Here is a 27,978-nt window from a genome sequence, read left to right as displayed (position 1 = left end):
GCAGGGTGCTGCCCCTGGGGGCAGGAGGCTCCAAAGCAAGGAGGAGCAAATTCCTGCGACTTCCACAGGGTGTTGTTGTGAGGTGGGGTGGGGTCTGGGGACAGAGTGAGAGCTGAGGGCGCTCTCTGCCCGAGCCCAACTCGGCTCCTGGGCAGATGTCAAGGACCAGGGCTGGTCTGACCAAGCTCCTGGGCATGGGGAGCAGCAGGACTGGCAAAACTCGAGTGTTGAGGAGATTCAGGGTGGGGGACAAGGGGCATGGTAGTATGATACACAACTCCTCAATAGACACAACAGACACTCTGATCTGCTGCCAAAAAATGAAGACATATATGCTTAACCACTAGAAGTGGTAAGATTTCCTAAATTTCATAGGAAGTAATGAATCCTTCTAGTGTATATTTTTACTTATCACCGTATTCTTCTACTTTTTTCCTCTCACCCATTGTAATGATCTTTTTTATGCTGGAGTATCAAGCACCAAAACAACTCAGTGATGGGGACCTCTGACATATAAAATATATTTTTAAAGTTTTTGCTTTTTCCTGGAAATTCCATTATACAAATCTTCTTGCACTGGAAACACAAAATAACAGAGACATCAAATATATGCAATGCCATTTATTGAAGTTTGAAACAAATATGACATCATAGTTTGCTTTTTAAACCTTGAAATGTTAGAACAAGCTGTGAATGTGACAAATACACATTTTTTCCTGAGCACTCTGTTGAAGCTGATGTGTCTCGGGCTAATACAATAATATAATGATAATACACCTCTGCAGTTAGTATTCAATTCAGTTTTGAGACTAATGACCATCTGGGTTCAGATCATAAATCCACCTTTACTTAAGAACAGTTGTGTCATAATAGCAGTGGCACTGCTGTGTTAAACACTTCATGTTGTCACAGTATTTTTCTTAAAGTTTTAAGCTGAGAAACAGTAATGACTGCGTTTCCCTGGGTAGAATGATTATTCTGACTAATATTCATAATATAATTTATTCAATTTTTATTCATTTCAAATGAAATAACAGCTCCCTGAAGAAAACAATGGAGGCAGAAATGGTTTAACTCCACACTAGCTCCCTAAGGAGCACTGGAAAGGACAACTCCTGTAGGCATTTTCCTCCAACCTGCACCACATCCACTCAGTCAGCTCCTTTCTCATTAAGCCAAATTCCTGGTGGCCTCCTTCTGCTGACCTCTGTGGGTAAAATGTTATGCAGGTACCTCTGTGCACAGAGTAATCTGACCCGGAGCTTCGTCCCGCCCAAATTCTACAGAACGTTTTTGGGAATGTGAGGAGCTGCACTGCCCACCAGGCCAGGCTGTCAGGGAACTGCTCCACACACACAGCCCGAGCCTGACCCTTGCCCAAATCCTTCCTGGATCAGGACAACACCTCTGCTCCTGCACGATTCAACACTTCTGTGTCCAGAGGAGTAAGAACTACCCAGGTTTGTATTGCTCAAAGGGTCCCCAGGAGGAGAGAAGCAAACTGTGAAACTTTAAAAGCATCATGTCTGGCATTGGCCAGCAACACCACCGACATGCATTACTGTAAGAGTGTGTGCATGCACACACATGCACCATTGCAAGTCATCCCCATGTCTGTTACCCTAGCACCACACTTTTAACAGTGGATTTTGTTTTATCAGCACCTAAAACTGGGGTTATATTGCCATCACAGAGGTTAATAAATCTAACCTTACCATGCTGCATATTTTGAACTCCCAGAGACTTCAAGTGAAGAATTAAGTCCTTAGCCAAAGGACACAAACCTTTGAAAAATGACAATCTGACTTGTGGCCATCACTAGGTTAATACATTATAGCCAGGCTGAAATATTTCTATTAACTTTCATAAAGTCTGTCTAGAAAAAAAGCTACTGCTAGTCACAGTTCTGTAACCACAGTGACACTTGGATTCATGACTATGTGTCTCACCTTATACTGCATAAAATGTGCATTTCCCTGTACTACAAAATCTGAAATTGCAAGGTAAGTAGGGTGCAAATCAGAGATTTTCAAAAAAGCCAGAAGAACCAAGGTGTCTAAATCCTACTGAATTCCAAAGAAACCTAAATGTCTGCTCTTGTCCAGCTCTTTTCAAAATGCCCAGCTTTGTTTAAAAGGTTCGGTCTTGGTTCCCTGAAGTTTGTTTTGGCATTTTCTTCACCAGCAAAACAGATTTGCTACTTGACGAGGGGTGCCCTCATGCCTGGGGCCTGAGGTTTGCAGACACTACTCTGTGCCTCAGGCTGCTGCTCCAGGAGCCCTCAGCTCCACTGTGATTATGGATTTACACTGTGGGAAAAGTCCCGTGAGTGAGGTGGTAGAGTGCTCCTGTGAATGTGGGCTTATGCTCTAGCAGGAAATACTGGATGGCATGATAGCTCTGCCACTGAAAATCTGTGTGAATTACACAGTTTCCAGTTGCTAGCTGGCCTTTATGCTGATGGTGTAAAATTGATTTCAAAATGTAGTATGGGTAATTTCCAGCTGAAATGGCTGCATGCCACATTTGAAGCTGTAGGAAAGGTCTAAGTCTGTAAAGCTGAATTCCATCACATAAGTTAATCTGAAATTGGCAAAACTGTTTAGCTGGGCCAGCTCACTGCTATTTCCTTTAATGTGTCAAAGAAGAGAAAGATTTGACTTTTAAATGCAAAAGACTCAACTTCCAATTGTCCTTACCTACATCAGCTTAGAAGTCTTTTGCTTTCTCACTGTGTGACTCCTTTATTCTTTATGCTGTAAAGTCTGGAAACCATTACAGTGAAGGTTCCTGGCTCCTCTGTTCAGCAGCTGTAACACTCTTGAACTAAATGGAGCTGATCACTCACATAAAACTGGTGGAAGTGAGAAGTCAAGAGAGAGAGAACACTACCTCTTCCAAAGGGTAAGTTCTGAGGTGAAATTTTTGCTGCAGAACAAGCTGGTACAACCTTTATGCTCCATCAATTTCCTGACAGCTTTTTATGTGCTGCTGACATGTATCATTTGTGTCTGAATACCTGCAGCTATAGAGACTGGCAGTAGCATTGAGCTGGTTGCCTTATCCAATTTCAAATGGCCTTGGACAGTTAATTTTAAATGGAGAGGAACTACAGATGATATATAAGAATGTTATTGCCTGTCTAGCAAAAGATCTGCAAAACCAATTTTTTCTTTACACTGAAATTATTCTATCAGATGGATGTATAAAACTGTCTAAAAGACAGTGCTTGATTTTCCCCTAAATGTGTAAAAAACCATATAGAAATGGCACTTAGGGGTATGGTTTAGTGGTGGACTTGGCAGCACTGGAATTGTTGATCTTAAAGGTCTTTTCCAACCTAAATTATTCTATGACTGTTAAGGTGGTAGATGCAGATGTCTTAGCTTTTGTGGTACCAAGAAATGCTGCTTAAAAAATATCGGGGAACTTAACATCCCACATTTTATGGGCTTCTCAGATTACAGCAAGACATTTGTAGCAGAAGAAAATTGTCAAGAAAAGATTATGGCTGAGGTATCCTTTAGAGGTTCAGTCAAGTACTAAGCAAAGATTTTCTTTTCTCCTGAAAAAACAAGTTTGAATTCTTCCTGCCTATCATAATCAGATATTACAAAACTCTGCCTTGTAAGTTTATTAAGTGAGCAATGAATTTAGAGAAACACTGCCACTTCACCTTGATTCCTAAAAAGAAAGGCAAGAGAGCATAAAGAGAACTGGCCCATGGCACAGGTATGTGTCTGCTGCCCCAAGGGCCACCTTCACTAAGCACTCTTGAGTAAGCAGTGCTGGTGTTTCAAGTGGGTTCTGGAAAAGAGATAGAAGAACAAGTTAAACATTCATTACAAAAAACCAGAAAATTCTTGCAAGCCTGTTTCTAGTGTCTATGCATGCCTAAGTAGTACTAGCTGCTGATACACTGAAAATTACATTATAAACTTTGGACTATTACAGAGAAAAAAATGGAAGCAGTAAATTATGACTGATAACCCTAGGTGATGTGCTTTCCCAGTTTTGATCACAGATTTCCATTTAATCTGGATGGTTCAGAAAAAAATAAGGAAGGTAAAACTTGTAAACAGAAGCTCTATTCAAGGAAACAAGAATAAAACAGCTAGTGCCAAGCTGCTTGGTTGTTGTTTTCTTAGTTTTGAGGTGGTTTTCTTCTAGATTTAGTGTAATTTTGTTGTTTGAAGCCTCGCTGATCCCCATATCTTCCTTTGCTCCGAATTGGGGGCTGACTACAGGTGAAGCAGCACTGAGTCTGTATTGATGGCAGCAGGCACTTTCCAATGCCTCTCAGCCTCTGGCAGAAGTGAACTGACAGCTGGTCTTTGCTGCAGGGCAGCCCTGTAGTGAAGAAGATGCCAAGAATTAGCTGTATTTTGCTGACACACTCCCCGTATTTCTAGAATTTTGAACTGCTCTATGCCAGATGGTCATGTCTGTTAAGGGTCTTATTCATGGTGGCTTTCTCTTCCCTTGTATTATGGGTCAGCTTGACCTCCCACTGAAATTCTAGGATCTTTTAGTGAACACATGACCTTCTCTTTTGGAAATATGACTGTTCACTGAGATTTTACTTTTGTGGCAGACACAGCTGATCTATGTTTTCCACTTCGACTTTTCTGCTGATAAGGACTGCCAGAGAAAGCCTGGCAACAATGACTTGAATTTGGTACTTTTGCATTCTTATAACTAACTGACCCTAAGATGAGCATCATGGGCTGGCAGGGTGCTGCACAGCCAGCCAGGGCAGGCAGGAGAGTGCAGACAATGCACATGCAGCTGCCTGTTCAGCTTGGCTATGCCTTGATTCCTGCAGCATCAGAACATGGCAGGGACTGCTGCTGCCTGCACCACCGTGGTGATGGGTCTGTGGTAGCTCTGAGGGACTGAGATGGGCCAGATTTAGCCAGATATTAGAAACTGGAGGTCCTCAGCTGTGAGAAGGCAAGGTGTGCAAACGAAGGAAGATGATATATTAGCAAGGTTGTTCTCCAGCAAATCCCTCAACACTGCAATGGGGGAAACTCAAAGGAAACTAGTATAAAGGTAATTTAAAACAGATCAAAGCAGGTTTTTTTTTTTTTTTTTCACACCAGGCTGTGAACCTCTAGAATGGCTGTCCTCAGGATATCCAGCCCCCAGAGCTGGAAGTTAGGGATGGGAAGCAGAAAGAAGCTTCCATAACCCAGGACTGTCGATGGTTAGGGACGTGCTTTGCCAATTAAGACACTCACAAGTCTATGGGCCCAGATGGGACCTACCCCAGAATAAAGAGGAAACTGGTGAGAGAACTTTCCAAACCACTCTCCATCTCCTACCAGCAGTCCTGGCTAACTGGAGAAGTTCCTGACTGGAAGTCAGCAAATGTAATTCCCATCTCTGGGAGGGTCAGAAGGATGACCCAGGGGACTGCAGGCCTGTACAGCTACCTGAGAGGAGGCTGCAGTGACGTGGGGGTCAGCCTATCTTGCCACACCCACAGTGAGAGAATAAGAGGAAATGGCCTCAAGCTGAGACAGGGGAGGCTCAGATTAACTTTAGAAAACATTTTTTCACTTTTGGGATGGTCAGGCTGCTCAGGGAGGTGGTGGAGTCACCATTCCTGGAGATGTTCAAGAGGCATCTGGATCTGGGTGATGTGTTTGAGTGGCTCAGGGGTTACAGTGGCATAGCTGGGTGGATGGTTGGAATGGATAGTCTTGAGGGTCTCTTCCAGCCTTGACAATTCCATGATTTTTTGAACTTGCAGCCACAGGAGAGGGTGGAAGCAGACCACAGCACCAAAAGGAGTTGCAACATATTAATGAAAGTTTAAACAAAAAGGCACGACATGGAGAACTTTTAATAGTCCTAATATATGTCAGTTGGAAATGCTGGAGGACTATCACGAAAATGAATCTCAGGAAAGCTCCAACCTCCTGCATTCCTGCTAAGCTGCATTTTCTAATGCCATTGTTGGAGACATAAGGGTGGGCTGCATGGACCAGTGCTTACCCAGTAGGGCATTTATTATGTTTTACAGGCCACTTGAACTTTTATTCACAGAAGTTACTCTTACTAATGTGTGTAGGCAGTATTTATCTGAGATTTTCTCTCAGAACATGAGAGGGACAGGAAATAAGCAGACCAATCCATCCCAGGGCAAAACATGTGCTAAAATTCTGTGAACAGCAGCAGGAGTGATGCATCACTCTCAAGAGCATGTCAGATCCACTCTGCCCTCCAGATTCAAACAACTGTCTCACTGTCAAATTGGACCCTTAGCACTGACTAACAGGGAAGATCATGCTCCAAAAGGCTTTTGAAAGTTTTTCTAGAAGAGCTGTGAGATGTTGCTGTTTATCTGAGGGTACCTCCTGGATGCAACAGTACACACACTGCTCATAAAGATGTTATTCCTTCTGCAAGCTTCCCCCCTCCCCTGATGCCTCTTTTTTTGGGCTATTAACCATGTACATAGCTTGGCTCCTGGGCCTTTGAAGGACAGAGGTACAGCATATCCTGACTCACAAGAGCACTTCTCTTCACCTCTTGATTTTGGACAGTCTCATCCTATTGGACACTGTTTTTTTTTACAGGTGTTTTTTTACAGTGTATGTAAGAATTTGCTTGCTTGCACTCCCAGTCCAGAATTTAGAGCTTCCATGGAGTGATCTATCTTAAGAAATGGAAACTGTTTGGACTTAATGTGTGTCCTTCCACAGTCCCCCCTGCACCCTGAGTTACTTAAAACAGGCCAATACAATCAGACCTACTAATTTAGTTGTGTCATAAATGAGGGATGCATGCTCCCCATCATGGCAACACAAGGTCAGAAGTGCTGGAAGAGACAACAGTGTGGTTCTGCCAACAGAGCAACTGAGCAGTGGCAGGCCAGGGTGACTTGCAATTACTGAGCCCATGCTACTCAAAAGAAGCTGATAGAGTCAGCTCCCAGTTTTTGCAGAATCTCAGCAGAAATGGAGAAAAATTCTTCATGCATGTGTATTACTCTACCTGTATTTTTACTGCACTCTTGCAGATTGCACTTCTGGTATTTTGTGGGCTTGGCTTTATCCAGACACATACTATCATCTTCAGTTTCATTAGTTTCTGTATTCATGCATTTCACAGTTCTTTGCTGAATGCCCCCTCCACAAGAAACAGCACACTGAAAGAGTAATTTTAACATACATAAGTTTTTTTTACATGGAAATTTTGCAATATGGCAATATTTGAGCTGTGATGTGACAGGAAGCTAAAACTGCCTTGTGACCCAGAAGCAATGCCACTCCAGTAATCTGTACTGTATGCTCCATCCAGACACCTCTGTGGTGCATTTTGGCCAGATTTGGCAGAATAAAGCAGAGGGTAAATGGTATAAATACAGCATCTTGGAAAGTGTAAACAGGGGGAAAGGATTGTTTTCTGCAGAGGAAAGGGATGTCTTGCAATGCCAGTCCTACAATAGAAGAGACTTAAACCAAATTCATAAAAATTAGGACAGTTTTTGCTTTCTGTGTTTTCTGACTATCTAAGGTAAACATGAATAACCAATTGCAATGTTAGGTCTACAAATGACCAAGCTAAGATTTAAAAAAAAAGTCCAACAAGGTTTTGTTTCTTTCCTGGCTTTTAAACAGAGGTTACCCTTTATTTATGACCACAAAAGAACTGCCAGCCGCTTGTTCTGACTGCACACAGAAGGCCATAAAACCCAAACACTTTTAAAATATCTTCCTCTACCATTCTGTAAATGTACTTAATTCTTGTGACTTCCCAGAGCGTCTGAGAATGCCAATTAGTTGTTTGTTTTTTTCTCTACAGATAAATAGTGCCAGCAGATAAATGAGATAAAGAATTCAGAAGATAGAGAATGTCAGCTAATGAAGCACAAGAGATGAAGACAGGAGTGGAACCTCTGTAATTTTTCTGCAAATTATCCCCTTTCTAATGTGTCTCTCTGTACAGGAAGCACAATAGTACTCGCATGAGGTAGACTGAAAGATCTTAGGTATTCTCGCAACTACTTTATATGGATGTTTAAAATATTTTTATGAAGTAAAATTATTAATGAATACATCAATATGGAATTAATAAATAAGTAAATTAGTTGCTATAACATTTGGTATTCTGTTACTTATTTTATGTGCTTCACTTCTATATTTAAGTGTTACACTGACTCTACAGTACATTATAGTCACATCCCATCTAGTGGCTTTGCGTCAAAACCAACTCATTGAATTTTCTGTGTTAAATGAGACGCCAATGTTTCCTGATCTGTGGCTCCTTCTTTTAGCATTTCTTCAATATTCCATTATGCTGTGAGGACTTCTTGTAATGTATGCAATGTTTATTAAGGAAACTGCAGGGAAAGGTTTATTAGATATATTAGTTTCTTTACAGATAAATATGTATAGCAATAGATAAATGTGTATAGCAGATAGCGGAAGGTTCCCCAAAGGTACACCTCATATTTTTCACTAAGATTGCCAGGTATTGTGTAGGAGGCTGTTGGTCAAAATTCAGAATTTCTCTTTGTGTGGGCAAGTACAATATTCCCCAAAGCTGTTTTGAGGATCACCCAATCCCCTCCAATAGCCTCTAACAGTGGAATATTTCAAACATGCAGAGGAAGAATGTTAATGGTAAAACTCCTTTGCTCTTAGACAAGATAAAAGGTGGGAGACTTCCAATGACATCTAATACAGCAACAAAAACCAGAAGCTACATTATCTGTCACCTGAAGGAATGGACATAAGCTGGCTATCAAATGTTCAGTAATGTTTTCAGAAGTTCTCCTCTTGCAGCTTCAGCTGTGCATAAGGAACTGTACTTGCTGAGGTTCAGAGACAAGTGAATAACATGACCAAATATGGCCAGCTCATGACAAAAAAAGCCCAGAAATAAACAGAATCCTACCGGGCTCCAGGCCTGGGGCACCCACTGCGTGCAAGGCTGGCTGTTACACGGTGCCATGGGATCAGGTCTCCTGCTCCAGTCACAGTGCCCTTCCCGCGGGCAGGACACGCGCCGCTGCTGCTGGCCACCGCCGCACGACCTCGAACACTGCCGAGAGAGGGCCACAGCCAGGGTTGGGACAGCATGAGAAACCACAAACAGACCACTAAGATGGTTGGACAGGTTCATTTAGAACATGTGGGGCCACAGATAACAAGGACTCAGGGTCACAGGCCCATGGGTTTAGAAAGATGTACAGGCTTGCAGCACATCAAGTCCTAAAGTGCAGACATGAAGAAAAGCTCTGCACTGAGATACTTATTCCATGTGCTTGGAAGGAGACTGAGAAGAAGCTGCTACATGGGGAAAAGCTGCTCCTGGCACACACTACTGGAAGGACTAAAGGGCAGAGTAGAAGTGGCTACACAGAACAGGCAACACAGAACTGCTCATCAGCATCACCAACACCAGTAGCATCTCTAACAAGAATTAGAGTGGAAGTCATGTGTCAGCAGGATTAATTTGTAACACTAAATGAAGACACAACACATTCATAAGATCTCATTTCTTATGAGGTGGTTGGGAACATTAAAATTCAATTCATACAACAACTGAACTCTTTGGCAGTAAAACTGTCAGGCAAAGATAGCGACTCAGGTTATTTTTTAAACATTCTTCTGTCCACATTCTAGAATTACTTATTCACTGACTTTTTTACTATTTTTTTCACGAAGTCTGCTTGAAATACGCAAAGTATTTTATACTCTTATATGAAAAAAAGTATCAAATATACTTTGAATAATGCATTGTTACTGTCCTACAAGGAATTGCACCCCTATGGACAGAACAATACATGTGACAACTGATTAATGAACCCTTTCAATCCATTTATACTCAGTGTCTTTAGCATCAGGGCAACTTCCAGGGTTGGAGTAGTGTTTTTATAAAGTACTTTAAGTGGCAAGCAATTGCAATCATTCAGATATTTTTATTTTTTCTCCCCGTGCTGACTGCTCTGACAGCACACCCTGGTCTCCTCCAGGTGTGATTTGTTAGTGCAGTGTAAAGAAAATGTGATCACCTCCCTTAAAATCCCAAAGCATTAGGTCCACAGGGCTGCAAATATCATCACACATGTTCTCCAGAGCTGCTTTCAGTGGGGTTAAATTCTAAAATATAATCAGGCCACATGCTTTAGCTGACATAAATATTTGCCTGGCTGCCTCTGAGTTGGTTGGCACAGATCTGTGTTACAAAGGGACCCAAAAGTCAGATTTATCTTATGTCTGGTCTAAGCCTTTGCTTCATAAAATTTCAGTCCAAAAGTGTAAAGAACATTCTAAACTTGCCATAATGAGAACACAAGATTAAAACAGCAGCAAAAAAGGTTCATCTAAATGAACCACATTTACTGGTCCAATAGGATAGCTACAACAAATTTTCTTCCAGGCCATCTGCTTCTCCCCTTCAGGACATTGTAATTTAAAGCTCCAGCTGTAAGAATGATTTTGTGAAGCATAATGAACACCTGTGCTGATTTTTGCTGTAGCCATGCACAAGAACTCACCAGCTGCATGTCCTCCTTGGAGCACAGTTTTACCTGACAGCACGGGATCCAACAGCTGCTGTTACCTGAAAGCAGACTGCTGACTCACAAAGCTTCTCTTAAGGAACAGTACCTCACTCCAGGGCTCCACATGCCATTGCAAGCAAGGTTCTGTGTTACAGCTGGTGCTGAGCTGTGGTTTATAGCCGAGTAACTGGCAGTGGAAAGGCCTGAGCAGCCGCTTTTCCCCAACATCAATGCAGTGAACGTCTCGGGTCTTGAAGCCTCCGCTGCAGTTCACAGAGCACTGCACACAAAACAGAGAGGGGCACATCTCCACATGATGAGCCCTGCTGAGGGGCTGTGCCTTCCCCAGTCACAGAGCAGGACAGCCTGAGCTGTGAGCATCCTGAATGGAAGGAGTTCCCAGGTTACTGTAACACCAACCTGTCCTGAGGCTTAAATGCTGTGGCTTTCCTCACAGCAGCCCACAACATGCCATGTAAGCAATTCCCCTGCTACACTGCTATGGCCATTAATATTATGGATACATATTTAATTGGGAAATCATGCCAGCTGTTTCCAAAAATGCCATAGTGAAAGAGTCATAATGCAGTAAATACAAAAAATGGATTCTGTATGTAGGGATATTGTCAGCAGCAGTTCCTTAGCTGCTTCAAAGAGAGAAGGGAGTGAGTAGCAGCTCCCACCCTCAGTATCCTTGCACCTCCATGGCACCAGGACAGTTCATACCCCAAGAGCAGCCTCAGTTTGAGAAGGTGGGAGGGAGGAGAGAGGCACTTTGGGCCTCACCCACAGCCTGTGAAATCACTGCCCAGCTTAGAGCTCTGCCGAGGAGCTACATGAACCCTTTCAGTCTCCCTTTGCTAGCCAGAGCTTTTTCCAAACCTCATGCAGCATCACCAGGTCCTGTCTCCAGGCACCAAAATTCAGGACCTTTCCTGCTCTTGATGAAGAACTGAATTTGCTACCCCAGGGATAAGGAAAAATACATGTTTTGTCTTCAAGCAGAATTAAAGCCAATTCCAACTGCACCACTGAAAGCTTCTTAGATCACCTTTCACCTTTACCACTATGATGAAACAGAAACTGATGATGTTTTCCTTTGCATAAATAAGCATCCTTTAGTTGAGCAAGAAACCTGAATGTAATACTTCCCCTAGGAGATGGAGAATGGATGGAAAGGGAATCCTTACTCTTGTCCACAGGACAGGTTTCTGTCTCTCTGGATAGAAACAGAAGTGGCTCTGTAAGAAACTGAGTACAATAGTTTCAAGATATATGCAAAATACATCTGGCAGTAAACACAGACTCTAAGATTTAGTCTGAAGCACTTTTCTTTCAGGGGAGGGGAAAAATTAAATGAAAGTAGAAAACAGAAAAAGCTCTACTGCACTAGCAGGAAACCCAGACATCTTGCTGTGACAACACATCTTCAAAATATTTGAAATGAATAACAAAAAACAATTGCCACTTGTAAAGCAAACAAAATTTAACCTTTTTTAATATATGAAACTTTAATTAGGTTTGTATAGTTCACTTGATGGAAAAAATGGAGGGCAACAAAAATCTGATAGGAGAAGCCCCTTGCCTCAAACTTGTTTCATAACTGGTCTGACATTTTTAAAAATTGCTTCCTGTTATATTTTATCATTAAATCTGATTGCTAGCTATTTTTTGTGACATGGCCATCATTCACTAGTTGCAAGAGCAATGACATTTATGAAGAAAAAGTGAAGGTGAAATTGCCCTACTGTAGCTGAGAGGGCAGGATGTCTATATATCTCTTAAAATTAATTTCAGAGGTTTAAATGTAGTTATGTAAAGCCTTGGCCTTTCCTGAACTTTCTAAAGAGGCATGTAATTCCTGTACAAATCAATTTTATGTCTAAGAGCTCAATAATAACACAGGCTTTGTAACTATAACCTTTTATTTGTATCAATCTGCCCTCTAGCCCAATGGCAACAACATTGTCCACAGAAATGATCTATACTGCCTAAGTTTGAGACACCTATCGTTTTCCTTATTAAATCAACAATATATAAAACAAAATTTTTTAGTTTATCTCTTTTTAGTCTTGAAAAATAACCTGTGGTTTGAAACTCAATTTTCAGACTGCATGAAGACAAAATGTAATAAGCTTCCAGAAGTCACCTAAGTCCTTCCAGGTGCTCTTCACACAGCTTAAAATATCAAAATGGGGCTCAAGCACAATTCTTTGGGTTCCACTTGAACAGGCCATGGGTACAAAACTAGGGCCAAACAGAATCCTGCACAGAGCAGACTTAGAAGTTACATGAATGGGGAACAGACCATGTCAAGAGACAGCACATGGTGACAAGTAGGAACACAACTCCCTTTCCCAAATTCCCACTGCTTCTTAAAATTAGGATATGTCCCTGGAGGCAGAGATTAAAAAGATGTCACAAGCAACTGTGTACAGCTTTGCCCTGTCAGCTCCAAAGAACAGGAGCAGTAAGTCCTGCTTTGGCTCTAGATGCCAGAGTTAATGAGCACAACCCACCACAGGAAGAACAAAATTCACAGCAGATGTGTTTCCAGATATAACTTGGTCAGGAAATTAGTGAATTAGTGCTGAATGGTCAACTAGGAATCATGTATGCATTCACTGAGTAAATAATTGTTTTAAAAATGAAATGTTTAGAGTTTCATACCCAGTGAAATCTGCAAGCATACTGTTCATACACAGCCCTGAGTGAAGTTACCTTGCTCCAATTTCCTGTTTTCCAGCTAGCACATGGGCGGAGATAACACCTCCTTGCAGGGTCAGGCTTTTTCATGTCCTGGCAGTGAGATGTGTTCCTGCTGCTGCACTCCACATGTCTCCAGAAAGCCCCCATTCCACAGGTCGTAGAGCACTGCACGAGGGCAAGAGGAAAGCCCAGGGGCAAACTCAGCATTCGAACATCACTCTGGAAACAATCCTGGAACCTAAATATAAATATCTAGAGCCGCTTTAGATGACATATATTATCAGAGACATCCAAAAAAGATTTGAAATTCACTCAAATTTTACTTAATATTCTGAAGGAGGGCATTTTTTGGTTTCTTAGGACAATACCAGTCCTGATTTCTACGATGCACTTCTTTTTTTAGGCAAACTCCTGCTTACCGAGACATTCTAAATCTGTACCAGCTGTTCCACTGTTTTCTTCTGTTATCTTTGGGGATCCACAGTAAAATGCAATTACATCCAATCTTCAGCATGTTCCCTCTCTACCCCTAATACTGCTGATGAGAGAGTCCACTAATTGAATTTATGATGCTGAAAATCTTAAATAAATATTAGGAATCTTAGGAAAACTGTAAAGGAAAATGTTTCTCTAAATCATTATTTCAGGAAGTGGCTGAGTGTTTTCAACATCTGGGAGGATTTTTGTGTCTCAGGAAAGAGAATATTGACTATTCCAGTCCATATCCCAAGAGAGCACACTCCTCACAAAAAATCCCAAACACTGTCATTGTATTCTGAAGCAGGAGGGGTTGAAAACTGGTTGGAGACACCCATTTACCTTTTTCTGCCTTAGAAAGGGTGGGTCAGTGAGCTATACATGTAGAGCCAAATTCAACACACGCTAAGCAGCCTGTAGCTGGCATGAGAAACAGCATAAATAATCTTGGATTAAGTCAGCAAAATGATGAATAAAGCAAATGCTATTGTGTGGTTTGAACTCCCTGTGTGGCAGTGGGAAAGTTAAATATAGAACACTGAATAAGTGCTTGGAAAAATAGGGAAAGTTTAGCTGAAGCTAAGGCAGGAAAAAAACCCAACACTGGAGATGTTTGATCTCATGGTGACTCCTGGGATGTGTGTCCAAGTGGCCACAAAGGTCCTGTTAAAGGAAAGTGCATAACACTGCTCTGTTCTGCCTAGTGACACCTCTACCCAAGGCAATTTTTCTGACTGAGAGGACAGACTGCCCCTGCCTTGCTTTCTGATGGCCTGATGCCTTCCCCAGCTTTGCTACACCAGCCTGACAACACCAGGACTTCACTGAAAGGATGCTGAAGTCTTTGACTAAAGCCCTTTCTGAGCACACATGAGAAGAGCAAAGGTGGCTCCACAGATGATGTTGGGCAGATCACCCTGAGGAAAACTTATGTTCTTGTGTGAGGAAGGTGAAACAGCAGGATTCTTTCAAACCCGGTTGTGTGCAGCACAGGGTCAAGAGAGAAAGGTATGATTCTTCAAAGGGTTTCAGAATAAAGCCTGAGCTTTCCTAGTTGTTGTTTGATGCTAAATAAGTTTCTGAAGACATACTGCTTTTCCCTTTGTCATTTGGGAACCAAAATTTCCCCTTGGCACAGCAGATGTCAGTCACAGAGGGAGAAAGTGCAGGTGACTTGACATGACCAACAGAAGAATGAGATTACCAATATTAGAATGAGATGATCTGCTGGTAATGGAGATTCTTTGCTACCCAGAAAGCACTTAGAAAGGGAAAAGTGGCAGCCCAGAATGGCCCAGGAAAGTAGTAGGAAAGAAGTAAAATTTACAGACAAGCACTGGTGGGAATGGGCACTGTTCTGCCCTACTCACATTAGTGCTCTCCCCTGAGGGGACAAGTGCCAGCCCCCTTATGGGACACGTCACACTTCTCCACCTCAGTGAATATCACTGCTCTTTGCACTATTTATTTACTAATATGGACATCTCCTACAGAGCAAAGCAATGTCAAAATATTGACAGCTACTAAAAGAGAAAGAGCACAGCAAGGTATTTGTCAGGGTAGGTGCAGTGGTCTTGAAACACCAATGCCTTGGAGAGATGTCATCTAGAAACAGATTCAAAGTTTTACTAAGGATAGGCAAACAGAAAGAGCAAAAAAAAAGTCAGAAAACATTAGACTGAAAATTAATTAAAAGCAATGAACAAAAAGAAAAGGTTCTGTAAATGTCAGACTCAAGGTGTGATGTGAAATAGATAACTTTTATTTAATGTGAAAGAGAATAGTTGTCTTTATTAACAGAACCATGGAATGGTTGAAATTGGAAAGGAGCTTTGCTCAGGTAAGGCCACCTAGAGGCAATTTCCCAGAACCATGTCCAGATGGCTTCAGAATATCTCCAAAGATGGAGACTCCATAAATTCTCTTTTTCATCACTTCTTCAAATTTGAAAATTTGGAAGTTCAATGTGCCACACTTCCCATAAAATTTATTTTAACAAAAAAAAAACCAGCTTGAATGAGAGTAGCAAAATACTACTAAATTATTAAAGAATAACAAAGTTATATTCATTAAGTATCTTCAAACTGATTTTATCAGTTCTGTGAAAGCAAATGTATTAACCTTATCTCTACATTCATTCAAGTGTTTATTCAATAATCTTTGAACTGTTGAGAATCAATTCTTATAATAGATTGGAAATGTCCCAGAGGATTAGATAAGAATATCTTCCAATTTATCTCTAGGAAAATAAAAAGTCCTATCTGTGGTCTAATGGAATGCTTCATCCAAGCACACTTCACAAGAAGATAAAAACCAAATTATTAAACAATCAAGATCAAACTGGCAAATACTAACAAAGATGATAAAGCAAAAGAAAAGCCCACATGGACCCATCTAGAAGAAATAATTCAAGTGAGTCTAATAACCTTTTCTGACAGGGGAGCCTGGCTTAATGAAATAAGGAGCTGGCTGCTGTAATGCATTTTTACATGATCCTGCAAAGCGTTCTTTTAGCAAATATAAATACAGTTTAGGTGAAATAATTACAACTAACTGAAAAACTGTAATAAAGTGGTTCTTAGTGGTTCAATGTCAAAATGAACAGACTTTTCAAATATGGTTCTACAGGGCTCCAACGCCAGGCTCTCTTCAGCATTTTCATTAACTACTGAATGAGGAAAGACAACATGCATTTAAGGCATTTGAAGATGATGACAAGCTGGGAGAGTAGGCAGGAATGTTGAAATCTGAATTCAGTGACACCTCACCACAATAAAAACTGTATGAAAGCAGTAGCCTGAAATAAAAAAATAGATACAGAATACTACATTTAGGGAAAACTCTTCATGCACACACAAACATACACACATATACATCTATATTCACACACACACACACACACACACACAGCTCCCAAATGTAATTGAGAACTTCTGCTGATCTAGAATACTGTAGTAGGGATCCAGCATTTACAATGGATAACAAATTAAATACATCAAAGCAAGATGGTTACAAAACAAGACAAATCTCATTTCTGCATTGACAAAGAGGGTAATACATAAAATGTGAATAATTAGTTGATTTTATATGCCATGTGTCTACTGGGACCACAATGAACATCACTGACATAAAATGTGTCATGAAACTGAAGCAAGATCAGACAAGAAAAACAAAGTCCCCAGTTATTTAAAAAGCACAAGGAAAATCTCGAAAGAATTTAGATGTGAGACCCCAAAAGAGTTATTAAGAAGACAATTTTCCTCCATAGTCTGCATATAAAAGAAGAAAATGCATATAAAAGAAGAGAATGCATAAAAAAGAAGAGAGTCCTCATTTTCAGTAAGGAAGATGTTTGCTATCTATAAGGAAAATATTTCAAGGTGGATGATGAATGAGTGGGACAGGAGCATCTCTGCATGACAGGCCTTTGCTCAGGCTGTGGGGGCTTGGGGCCACAACCATTCCCTTGATCTTCTCTTGTAGGGTCTTGCCCTCAAGCAGATCTAAAAGCAGGTTTTCTCTTACAGGGATATAGGCAGGAGGAATTCTTCACCTGTCCCACTAGAACAAGGCAAGCTAAGGCCATTCTCACCTGGCCACAGGAAGGCACAAGATGAAAGCTCAAACTGCCATCAGGAGTACATGTCCTGAACACGGGCTGGTGCACTCAGGACAGAGCAGGGATCTTACCCACTGTCTGCATCCAGCTGCATCTCAGGGGTCTAGATATGCCTCCACTGACATGAGATACATTTAGTAACCTCATGCTGTCCTTTTTGGCCCCGAATTTCTGCATTTCTATGACTGTGAATCATTCCCAGCACACCCAAGAGCAAACAGGTACACAGAAACAGACCCTGGACAGCATTCTCCATCAGCACTGAGACACAGAGGCAGATCATCACTAGGAGGTTTCCAGATCTGACCCTCTCTAGTTTGGTAAAAAAGGCCATCAAAAAATGAGATGATTAGTTCAGACACCAACATCTCTCACTTTAGGTATCAAGAATATAAAATCCTTTAGCATAAAAGGAACTCTGTTTACATAAAAACAAAACTTTATAGTGGGAAGGGTATTAAATAAAAGTTGGTAAATTATGTCCAGGCCCTGTGATGACTATATTCATTCTCTGTAAGCAACCTAATCTTAGATATCCCAAGTTACCACCTTTTTTTTTGTGGTATTTTACATATATGATACTGATTTCAGAAAATTGTGACAAACTAAGAAACTCCATTTCCTCAGCAGTGTTTCAGACAGCTGTTCACACTCTCCACCTACAAGCAATGGATAACTTACCTCACTCCAGTTGCCTACTATCCAGTAGGCATCACTGGGCAAACTGTTGGATGTTACTATGTGGCTGTGGTCTGTGACATTCACTAAAACACCCTCAGATGCTGCATTTTGGTTGTTCAGAGCATGCTTGGGAGCTGAGGATTGTGTGCTAGTGGTTACAGTGTCAGGCAGATTTATTTCTTCTCTGCTGTCAGTCTGGTCTCTGGGTGCATGCCCAAGCTCTGTGGGCATTTCTGTAACCAGTGCTTGTGGGGTTGTTACCTCCACGACAGGAACATCAACTTGCAGACTGACATAGTGTGCTGCTGCTGGAAATGGCAGCCCTTGTGCAGCTCTGCTGACAGGACTGAGCACAGAAAGGTCTTGGTGAGGAGATGCTGGTGGGCTCTGAGAAGCCACAATCTCATTCTGAGTGACAGGAGAGGCAGTGTCCAAGGTTGTGCTTCTGGTCCTGATGTCAGGACTGAGCTCTGTGCTGTAAAAGAGATCAACTGCTTTCTTGCTGACTCCAAGTGGCCCATCAGTGTTGTCAGATTCCTCAGTTAAGTAATCATAGCTGGAAGTTATTTCTGGATTACTGGTAAAAGAGGAAACAGGAGTGTCCTCACTTCTTTGCATCTCACCCTCTGCAGTAGAAACTGGCTCACTTTTAGAGGTGTTTTCAGCATGCCTTATAATTTCAGTACTTAAGCTGTTATGAAAAGGCCATGAAGTACTATTTTGATATGAGCTATTTTCAGTAGAAGCAATTGGGTAATTGTAAACATCACCTGATTCAGCAAAATTACTCTGTAATGTCCTGTTGGGTGCTCCCTCTTTTCCTGAGACTTTGACCAAACCAGAGGACGTAGGCAAAAAGGGAGTTGCACTTTCATGCTTGGGCATTTTTGTTGTTGTATGGAACTTGGGGTTTGGCCTGGGTACTCTGCGAGGAAGACTCCGTTCAGGATCAGCAGTTGTTTTCCCGATTATGATCTTGCCTCTTCTGGGTGCCTGTGGGGGAATCAGAAATCTTCCAGCAGAAGGGCATTGCTGAAGACCACACAGGGCCTTAGAGTTTGGTCTCTTGGAACTGTCACAAGGCTCATCATTATTTTTGGCACAAGTGACATTACGAGTCCTTACTCCACCACCACAAGTGACTGTGCACTGCAAATGAAACAGAATTAATGTACCTGTTAATGTAATCTCCCTGCACAGAAGTATCAGATGGCATTTGTTTATAATAAAGAAGCATCATGACAAATAATGAATTACAAAGCTTTTCCTGGAGAAGAAGCCTTTCATCCTAGTGATGTTCTCCTACCATGGAGTTCTTTCCAAATTTTTCAACAGTAAATGTCACCTTGGGGAAATAGTAGTGAAAAAAGACGCCATGATCAAGACAAAATATTAAATTAATATTACAGAATTTGATTTCTTCATTGACTCACAAAGTCATTTAGTCAATACCTTTTCCACCATTTATAAAAAAACAGACTAAAAACCTGGACCTGAACCCACACCTGACTGGCTCAGTGCTGCTCACTGTGCCACAAACCTGCTGTGGTGATCCATGCAGCTCACAGGCTCTTGCTGACTTTATGAAATGGATTTTTCATTCAGTCTTAGTACAGCCATGAACTGCTACCAGAGCTACTAGCATGTCTGTCCTCAATTAGAGACTACAGAAGGTAATTAGCCAACCTGGCTTCTATTTAAATGAGAGCACTGCTGTGTACAAAGAGTGCTGGGAGCTAAGGAGATGCAGATAAGGAGTGATGTTCTTCTTTTCTGTGATGTTTTTCATCCTTAGGCCCACAGGCACAGCCATGCCTTCAGCAGCTGTGCCTCAACTGTGGATTTTATAAAATCACACTTCTCTGGTTGGAGATGCTAAGGCTGGATGACTGGTTGAGTAGGAGTGGAGATGTTACAAAAAAAACTACTGGAAGAATTCTTCCTAAGAAGCAAGGAAGCCTGACCAGGTGCTCAACATGAAGTGATGAACTCTCCTTTTCCCAGGACTTTATTGTCCCTGACACATTTAACTCATTTTGGAGCTAGTCTGGGTCACAGGGCAGTAGAAACACCAGTGACTTTGCATTGCTGGAGCACTCTGTTGTTCACAGCTATAAAATAATATTGCATCCCAATGCTCTGCAGCAACAGGAGCAGGAAAGCAATCAGTGTAGCCTCACAGTAGACAGGTTCATCAGCTCCTGTCCTTTGTGCAAGTGAAATACCTGCACTCTCTCTCCAGTTTCTGCAGATGCAAAAATGCATTTTTATCAGTAAGTTGTAAATACAATCCAACTGCACGTGAGCACAAGCAATGTGCCATTCCTATATTATTGTACTGCTAGTCATGTAAGCTCAATCTATTTTTTCACAGGTATTTAAAACATGGGGGTTACTCAATTAACAAAAAAAAAAAAATTTTGTGATGATGGTTTGTGAGCAGCATAAACCAATCCAATAGTCACAAGATTTTTTTAGTTCAGTATGTGACTCTGTTCTCACAGCAGTGAGTCTTATGAAAAAAAAAAGATGAAGAAGATGAGAGTGGAGTTTTCAAAAATGAAGGGAAGACAGTATTTACACCTGGAAGGGACCCTCAACAGTCAACCCTCAACCCCTACTCCAATTGCCTGAGCACCTCATGTCTGACCAAAAGTCAAAGCATGCTGCTACGGGCACTGTTCAAATGCTCTCTTAAGCACTGACAGGCTAGGGACATTGAACACCTCCCTAGGCAGCTTGTTCCAGGGTTTGACCACCCTCTCAGAGGAGAAATGCTTCCCAATGTCCAACCTGAACGTCTCCTGGTGCAGCTTTGAACAATTCCTGTATGTTTCCAAAGCTATGGGGAAAAAGGCAGAGTTTTGGATGCAAGAGATATGAATGTAAAGAATTTATAAATGTTTTGCTGACCTACAGAGATGACAGTAGTCATCCCCCTAGTCTGGCCCACAGCAGCCACTGCTCTCACACAGACTCTTTAGCACTAAGCACCACATTCCACAGTCCCAAAAGCTCAGCAAGTTAACATGCAACACTGCCCAAAATCTTTAGGAAGCTAGGCTGGAGGTTTTTTCCTGTACAAAGGATTTGTGAACATATTAAAGTATAGAAAAGTATTCTAGAAAAGAAGTGTAAAAGGCAAAACAGAAGGTCATTGGTCCTTTTTGCTGAATATAATAGGTAATTTTGAGGAAAAGTTCAGTGTTTCAGCTAACATGAATTTACCTCAGTCCAGTTGCTCACTGTCCAGTCAGATGGGCACAAGATATCTCTGTTGCATGACAGATGGGTCTTTGGTTTAAGCAGGTGCTGGCACTCTGTGACATCCAGTGCTTGCTCATCAGATCCCACTGTCTGGATGCAAAGTACAGTTCTCTTCTTCTGCCCCGTTGGGCCACATGTGGTCGAACACTTCTGCCACTCCCCTGCCCACCACCTGAAAGCCAGCAGGGTGAGAAACATCAGAAAACAACCCACCACAAGCACATCAAGGAAAAGGTCAGAGACTGGAAGAAAAAGAGCCAGTAATTTAAAATCTGGGCTCAGATACAAGCTCTTCACATAAGTTTCAGATCACTCAAGCTCTCCCATCTACCCTGTGTTCTAGTACCAGCCAGTCAGTGAAAGAGAAAAGACAGAATTAGGCAGGATTTCCAGACAGAAGTGGGGAATAAGCCTCATGCTTCAATAAAGTGTAAAAATCTACTGAGTAGGTAGTCCTTCAAGTCCTTCAAATCTCAGGAACTGCTAGGAAATCTACTTAAGCAAGTAATCTATTTACTCTATCCTATGGTTTGTCTGCTTATTGCTATGTCAGTACAGAAGAGTTAAGACATGAGAATCACTGGGGAGTCTGTAATGACAGCACAGAGGTGGAAAAGGTCCCTTTACCCAGTCTAAGCAGCCAGTACTGCACAAATACTCAAACTGGTTCTCCAAGGGTTACCTCCCTCCACAAGGCCTTTTCCCATTAGGGGAAGCAGGGAGGCACAGAGCCCCAAAACCAGATTAGCCAGAGCTGTGCTGCATGGGATCAGTGCCCTGCAGCACTGTCCCTCTGGGCATGGTGTACAGGCCTGCATTAGGCTGGACTTTCCTGTACTTAACTCCTCAACAAAGTAGAAAGGAGCCCCTTATGTGTCTCTGTCATGATTAAAGTCAGTCTTTCATACTATGGTATGTAATCTTCCACCAAAGCGAGGGTAACTTTCCTCTATAACGTTATGTGTTTTCCAGTGCAAAACACCTTACCTACAAGAACTGCTCCCTTTACATTTGGTTCACCTCAGCATTTCTCCAGCACCATCCTACTATTTTTTCTCATGCTGACCCAGAGCAGATTGTGCACCTGCATATCTGCCTTCTGTGATAAGAAAGGGGAGCAAAAATTTCCAGGTTTCTACAGTTTGAGAAGCCCTGGCATCAACTGTGACATTTACCTGAATATTTGTCTTTAAAGTTGAAAAAAAGAGGAAAAAACATCAAACCAAGAAAAGCTTTTTTCCTTCAGTTAAGCATGCCCTAAGAAAGAATACAACTTCAAGCTGCTGCTTGAACAATCTGGCCCAGCTCTAAACTCTAAGCCACAAAAGCTCCTAAAAAATATTGCTTGTTCCAGAGTTTTCAAGGAGGTCACAACAAAGCCTTACAGTGAAAACAAAGTAGGAATATATTTTGAAAACACTTTTCTATTTAAAAAGGCAGAAAAAAAAAAGCTTTTGGCTTACAACCAACAGCATTCTATTGGTTTTGGTTTTTTTTTTTTTTTCTTTTTTTGTTTTTTTTTTTTTTCTTTTAAGGTCCATGAACTTAAGAGACAAAATAATCCTATTCTGACAAATACATCAAAGTTCAGCATTCAGATTTATAACAGTTTTTATGCTTTGTCTCTGCTGATAATCCCTCTCCCTTCCCTATTGCAGTTTCCATGTTCCTTAATTCATTTTCACTTCCACTGCATGTGAGCTGCCACTGATGTGGAAGGCACTGGTATACCTTCCTAGTAACTAAAGAATAAACAACCCAAACAACCAAGACTCAGAGCCATCAAGCTGCAACACAGCTTATTTGTGCAACCATCTGGTCCTCTCTGTGGTACCTACACCTATCTTCTTCCTGTTTAGTAATATATCCATACAGCATTTCCTTTTAAGTTATCCCAAAGTGCACTGACTGCTTTGCTCCAGAATGCAGTCCACTGCCACCACAACCCAGTGGTGAAGTCTCTGGACCAGATTAAACTAAAAAATATCCCAAAATATCTTTCCAAGTAAACGAATCTTTACAAATTAAACTAAAAAATATCCCAAAATATCTACCAAAAATATCTTTCTCCTCCTCTTGCCTTCCTTTAGATCATTTCTTGTTCTTCCAGGTCTGCAAACAACAAAGGAACTCTAACAAGTAAATAAAAAGCAAGTACACCTCAACTGAACACAGTAATAAAAAAAAAAAGGAGTAAATTATCACCACCTGAGTCAAGCCATTTCAGGGTTGTTATCATCTCTTGCATCTTCTTTACAATTTTATCTCTTCTATAATCTTGTAAATTGCTGACATTTCCACACAAATGGAACATAAATATGTGAATTGCTCCATTAATTTTAATGGGACCAGATTATATATTTCGAGGTACAGATATGCTAAACTGACACCTCTTCCCCCTCAGCATTTTCAAATGGCTCTGACTGAGGGTTTAGCAATTGGTACATTGAAATACCAATCTCTAAGCAACAAATTATCAGAGCTTACCACAGAACCTACCTTGAGCAGCAGTAACAGTGTGTGATCAACTGTCGCACACAAAACACTTTTGAAAGCAGTGGAAGTAGTCAAAAAAGTCAGGTGCTCCACAGTTAGAAAATCCCAGAATTAAGATTTTATTCTATTCCATCTTCATGATCAAAATAAAACTACAGTCAGCCAGGTAATTTTTTCTGTAGTCCTCTTCCTCACTCAGTACAGGTAACTTCAAAAAAACTTGCTCTAACTGGAAGTTTGCTCTTAACACTAACTGGAATTTTTGATGTTGTGTTTTCCTATTTTCATCCTTTCATATCCTTTTTCATGCATATGCCGAATTATCCAAGAGTCAGAAACCTGACATGGAATCACCTGTGCTCCTGTCTCTTCGTGGTTTCTGCTTCAGGATCTGAACTGTGGCATCTCAGCCAAAGGGGAACAAAGTCAAAGCAAGGACGGCAAAACTGCCAAAATCCTTTTTACTGTTCTGGTACAGGATGCCCCAGAGCAGGCTCTGGACCACAGAGAAGAGAGTAACACTTGAGTGACTGCTTTGCCAAGCTCTGCTTATCTTGGTGCTTTTGCTGTCTCCTCACAGTGCACAGGCATAACCAAAACAGGACGTGACTGCCAAACACATATCCAGAATTAACACAGCAATCCGAGCTCTAAATATGCAACTTCTGAGAGGAAATGGCCAAGATGTTGGATCTCCCAGCCAAGCTAAAGACTGTGGTGAGAGACTGGGACAAGCTGGTGGACACTAAAGCCTCATGGGAGTCAGCACCCAATACTTGCTCCTGCCTCTGGTTTCTGTTTTTACCTCTGGCATTTACTGCTACAGCAACTGAGTGGTTCTTAAGTATTAATTCATCAACAGATCCCTGCAAAGTGAAATGACTGTCTTATCTCCATAGACAGGCATGGCACGGAAAGATTGTGGTAGCAAACAAACAAGCAAAATGCACAATTTAGGTAATTAATTTTCAATAAATGAGCACTGATCTTCCTCAGACTGTCAGAACAGAGAGGAGCCTGTCTGGTGAAAAAATAACTTCAGGAAGTTTTGAGCTGCAGGTGCAAGTTTTCAGCTCTTCTGCAACCAAGCCTGGGACAGAGATAGGAAGAAAATCTCATTCTTTCAGGTGGCATTCAGGTGCCTTAAATGAGACTTATCTTTTCCTCACAAACTGGGTTTCTAAGGTTTGTAACAAATTAGACAGAGCCCAAAAGCCTATGACATAGTCCTCAGCTATACATAGAAGATGTGTGGTGAATGATGTGTGATTCCTGTTGAAAAAGCAATAGCATGTAATTTTGGGGCTATGGGGCAAAAGTTCCCTCATTCCCATCTGGGCATGTCACACCTAAAGAGAGACTGTTGGCTTCTTTATGTATTTGTCCAGCATCAGGCACAGCAAATACCAATGGTGCATAGATTCTTACTCTGTGCATTGGAATAGAAAACAGATTTCTCATTCTTATTATGCTGTTGGAAGTGTACTAAGCAGTCTGGAAGCAGGACAACGCAATAACAACAGATAACAAGTAGCAGATTCCAAGTACTTTTAAAATAATCTATTTAGGGTTACTCTGTTGAAGTGGGTAGTCAAGTTAAAAAGGCTCCAGACAATTTTCTTTACAGCGGGAAGCAAAAGTTTATTCACAATGCTCTAAGTAGTTAAAATCCTACTATTTTTCAAGTAGTATCCATTGATTTTAACATTAACAGCTATGGGACTAAACACCTGCATACCAAAGAAACATTCAACTGGAAACCATACTCCATAGCGTGACCTGGGAAAAAGCAAGCATTTGTACTGCAGTCTCAATGCATTCATCTAGGCAATATCACTGAAGCAGTACATGAGTGGCTGCATGACATTTTAACTCTCAGCTGTCCAGCCACCTTTATTTCATTCTGAATCAAAGCATGGCGTACATGAATTGTGATATTTTTAATGTTTTTTTCATTTTCCTCTGAATTATTTTAGGAGAAAGTGTAATAATAAGCATAAAATAAATACAGGGAAAATCAGGGGACAAGCAAGAATGTTAAGGCTTAGACTTCTCAGAAGTAATTTAAATTTGTAATTTTAAATCTGCAATTTAAACAATTTACAACTTCCTGAAATGGATTAAGGAGGTAAGATCTGGTTTGTGAGAGCCACAACCATTTTATTCTTTGTCCATAACTTCTGTTTGATAAATTATTGATTTCTTATTAAGTGGTCTAGTAGCATGTTTTTCATCAGTGTGATTTAGTAGGGAACAGCCATCATTTTTTTGATAGAACCTACTCTAAAGCACCTGGTTCACTGCTGAGAAGTTCAAGGTCATCCAACGATTTCAGTTCTGTTGCTGCAGCACTAAACAAAGGTCTCCTGCAGGGTTGTGTTTAACAGAACTGTCCTCACCTCTGGCACAGAGTTTAGCCACCTCTCTAGGGAACACTTTGTCCTCAGCAGCTCCACTGGACTCCCAGTTATCCCACATAATGCCATGTGGGACAGTCACACCTGCCTCCAGCATTCAGGAGGACATTGTATATAATAGAGGAAGTTGTACATAAGAAAAATTTTTCAAGGCTGCAGAAGGAGTCTGGATGAGTGAGGTTCATTGGAGGTTACTGATTAGACAAGCTAAGAAATCCTCTGGAAATGCCTTGAATTAAAACCAGTTGAAAGCTGGAAGAGCATTACAAAGAAATCTGATTTATGTTTGACTTATTCCTCCTTAGGCATGTAGGCCCTGCTGAGAGCCAGCACAGGGACTCAGTCCCTTGGTCAAGTTCCTACAGTCACTTTTGTGTTACTAAGAGAAAAATAAATATGCAACACAACTCTAGAATTAAATACATATGGTTTTCCTGCACTGCACTTTGTTGTGATTTTGCTCAGAAGGATGACTTCTGGTTTCCCCTGCAGCACAGAAAGAGCTCAGGAAGCATCACAGGCTGCCAGCACACAAGAGCTTTTCTGTCTGCAGAAGAGTTTGGTTTATGCATGACATTGTGCAGTCTGCTCAACAAGCAACAAATTCCCCTCTCTGACTTTTCAAGAGCAGGTCTGAATAATGTTGTCACTTAGAACAAATGGCATAAATTAAGTTAACTGGGAATTTTTTAATTGATAGTACAGTTTATGTGTGCCATGAAAAAACACCTCAGTGTGTATGGGTAGCCCCAGCTCTTAACTAGTCAAATAATAAAAAGTTTGGTCTAGTTTCAGTTGATTTCCTGGCAATCTACAAAGAATTATGAAATGCAGCTGGTACACCATGCTGCAAGCACAAAGATGTAAATCCCACAGAAGCGTCACATACTGCTATGAAGATACTTGGAAACAACTAATAAAACAAACAAATACACACAACTTTTAACATCAAAGTTTCATGAAATTCACTGGTGGCAAATGCAAGACCATGAACCCCAAGGATTCATTGCTTCGATTTGATTCTGATTGAACTAGAATTTCTAGGGAAAGACTGGTGTACCTTTGTGAACAGCAGGATAAACAACTTTCAAAGACAACAGAAGACAAAACCGACGTATCTAAAGCACGAAACAAAAACCAGTATTGATCTCTTTTCAGCACATCTGTGCCTGTGGTACAAGCCCACAGTTCTGCAGGCACCTGGAACGTTTAGTCTTCCTTACCCTACTAAATGCTAAAATGGTAGCACAGAATGGTAGCACAGAAAAACCAGAGATGAATATAAATTAAGACAATGTTATGAGAAAGGAATTATTCCCATGTGATCACGGAATTAAGAGAACTGCACTTCACTCAAAGTTATAAATAAGAAGGACCATAATAAAAAATGCCAAGTACTGTGTTACAAAGAAAGTATAAAAATTAGTTTTAGAAGTAAAGCATTTCCACTCATCACCTCTCATAAAAAGGACAAAGGTGCATTAAAAAATACTGAGAAACAACATCTAAAGGCTCTGCTAGTTGTTTTTGGAATATACTAATTACTAATATATTAATTCTTCTTATCTCACTTGAGCTAAGGCAAGAACACAGTTTTAAAATAAAAACCTATATGGTCTTCAGGCACACCCCTACCCAAACTGAACAAAAATAGTATCTAAATACATGAGAGAACTATCTCTGCCAGACTGCTCAGTAACTTGACTTAGAAACCTCTCAGGATGGCTCACTTCTGATTTGTTTACTATGTAATTTCTGGCACCTTGCTCTGCAAGGCGTGGCAGCCCTCA

General features: G+C 41.1%; 1 protein-coding gene across 1 annotated transcript in view; it reads right to left on the bottom strand.

Moving 5' to 3' along the window:
* Positions 1–2,840: 2,840 nt before the first annotated feature.
* The window catches only part of ADAMTS12 (ADAM metallopeptidase with thrombospondin type 1 motif 12), a 142,392-nt gene continuing 117,254 nt past the window's right edge, over positions 2,841–27,978 (bottom strand). The window contains exons 18-24 of the mRNA XM_058823783.1: positions 21,237–21,447; positions 18,009–19,157; positions 13,244–13,396; positions 10,629–10,802; positions 8,911–9,057; positions 7,006–7,159; positions 2,841–4,350 (exon numbers count right to left, since the gene is read on the bottom strand). Coding sequence (XP_058679766.1) covers positions 4,145–4,350; positions 7,006–7,159; positions 8,911–9,057; positions 10,629–10,802; positions 13,244–13,396; positions 18,009–19,157; positions 21,237–21,447 — 2,194 coding nt within the window. The 3' untranslated portion in view covers positions 2,841–4,144. The remainder of the gene's footprint in view (positions 4,351–7,005; positions 7,160–8,910; positions 9,058–10,628; positions 10,803–13,243; positions 13,397–18,008; positions 19,158–21,236; positions 21,448–27,978) is intronic.

Source organism: Ammospiza caudacuta, chromosome Z, assembly GCF_027887145.1.
Source record: "Ammospiza caudacuta isolate bAmmCau1 chromosome Z, bAmmCau1.pri, whole genome shotgun sequence".
Lineage (NCBI taxonomy): Eukaryota > Metazoa > Chordata > Aves > Passeriformes > Passerellidae > Ammospiza > Ammospiza caudacuta.
Note: the sequence above shows the minus strand (reverse complement) of the source record. Positions and strands in the feature narration are given on the sequence as shown.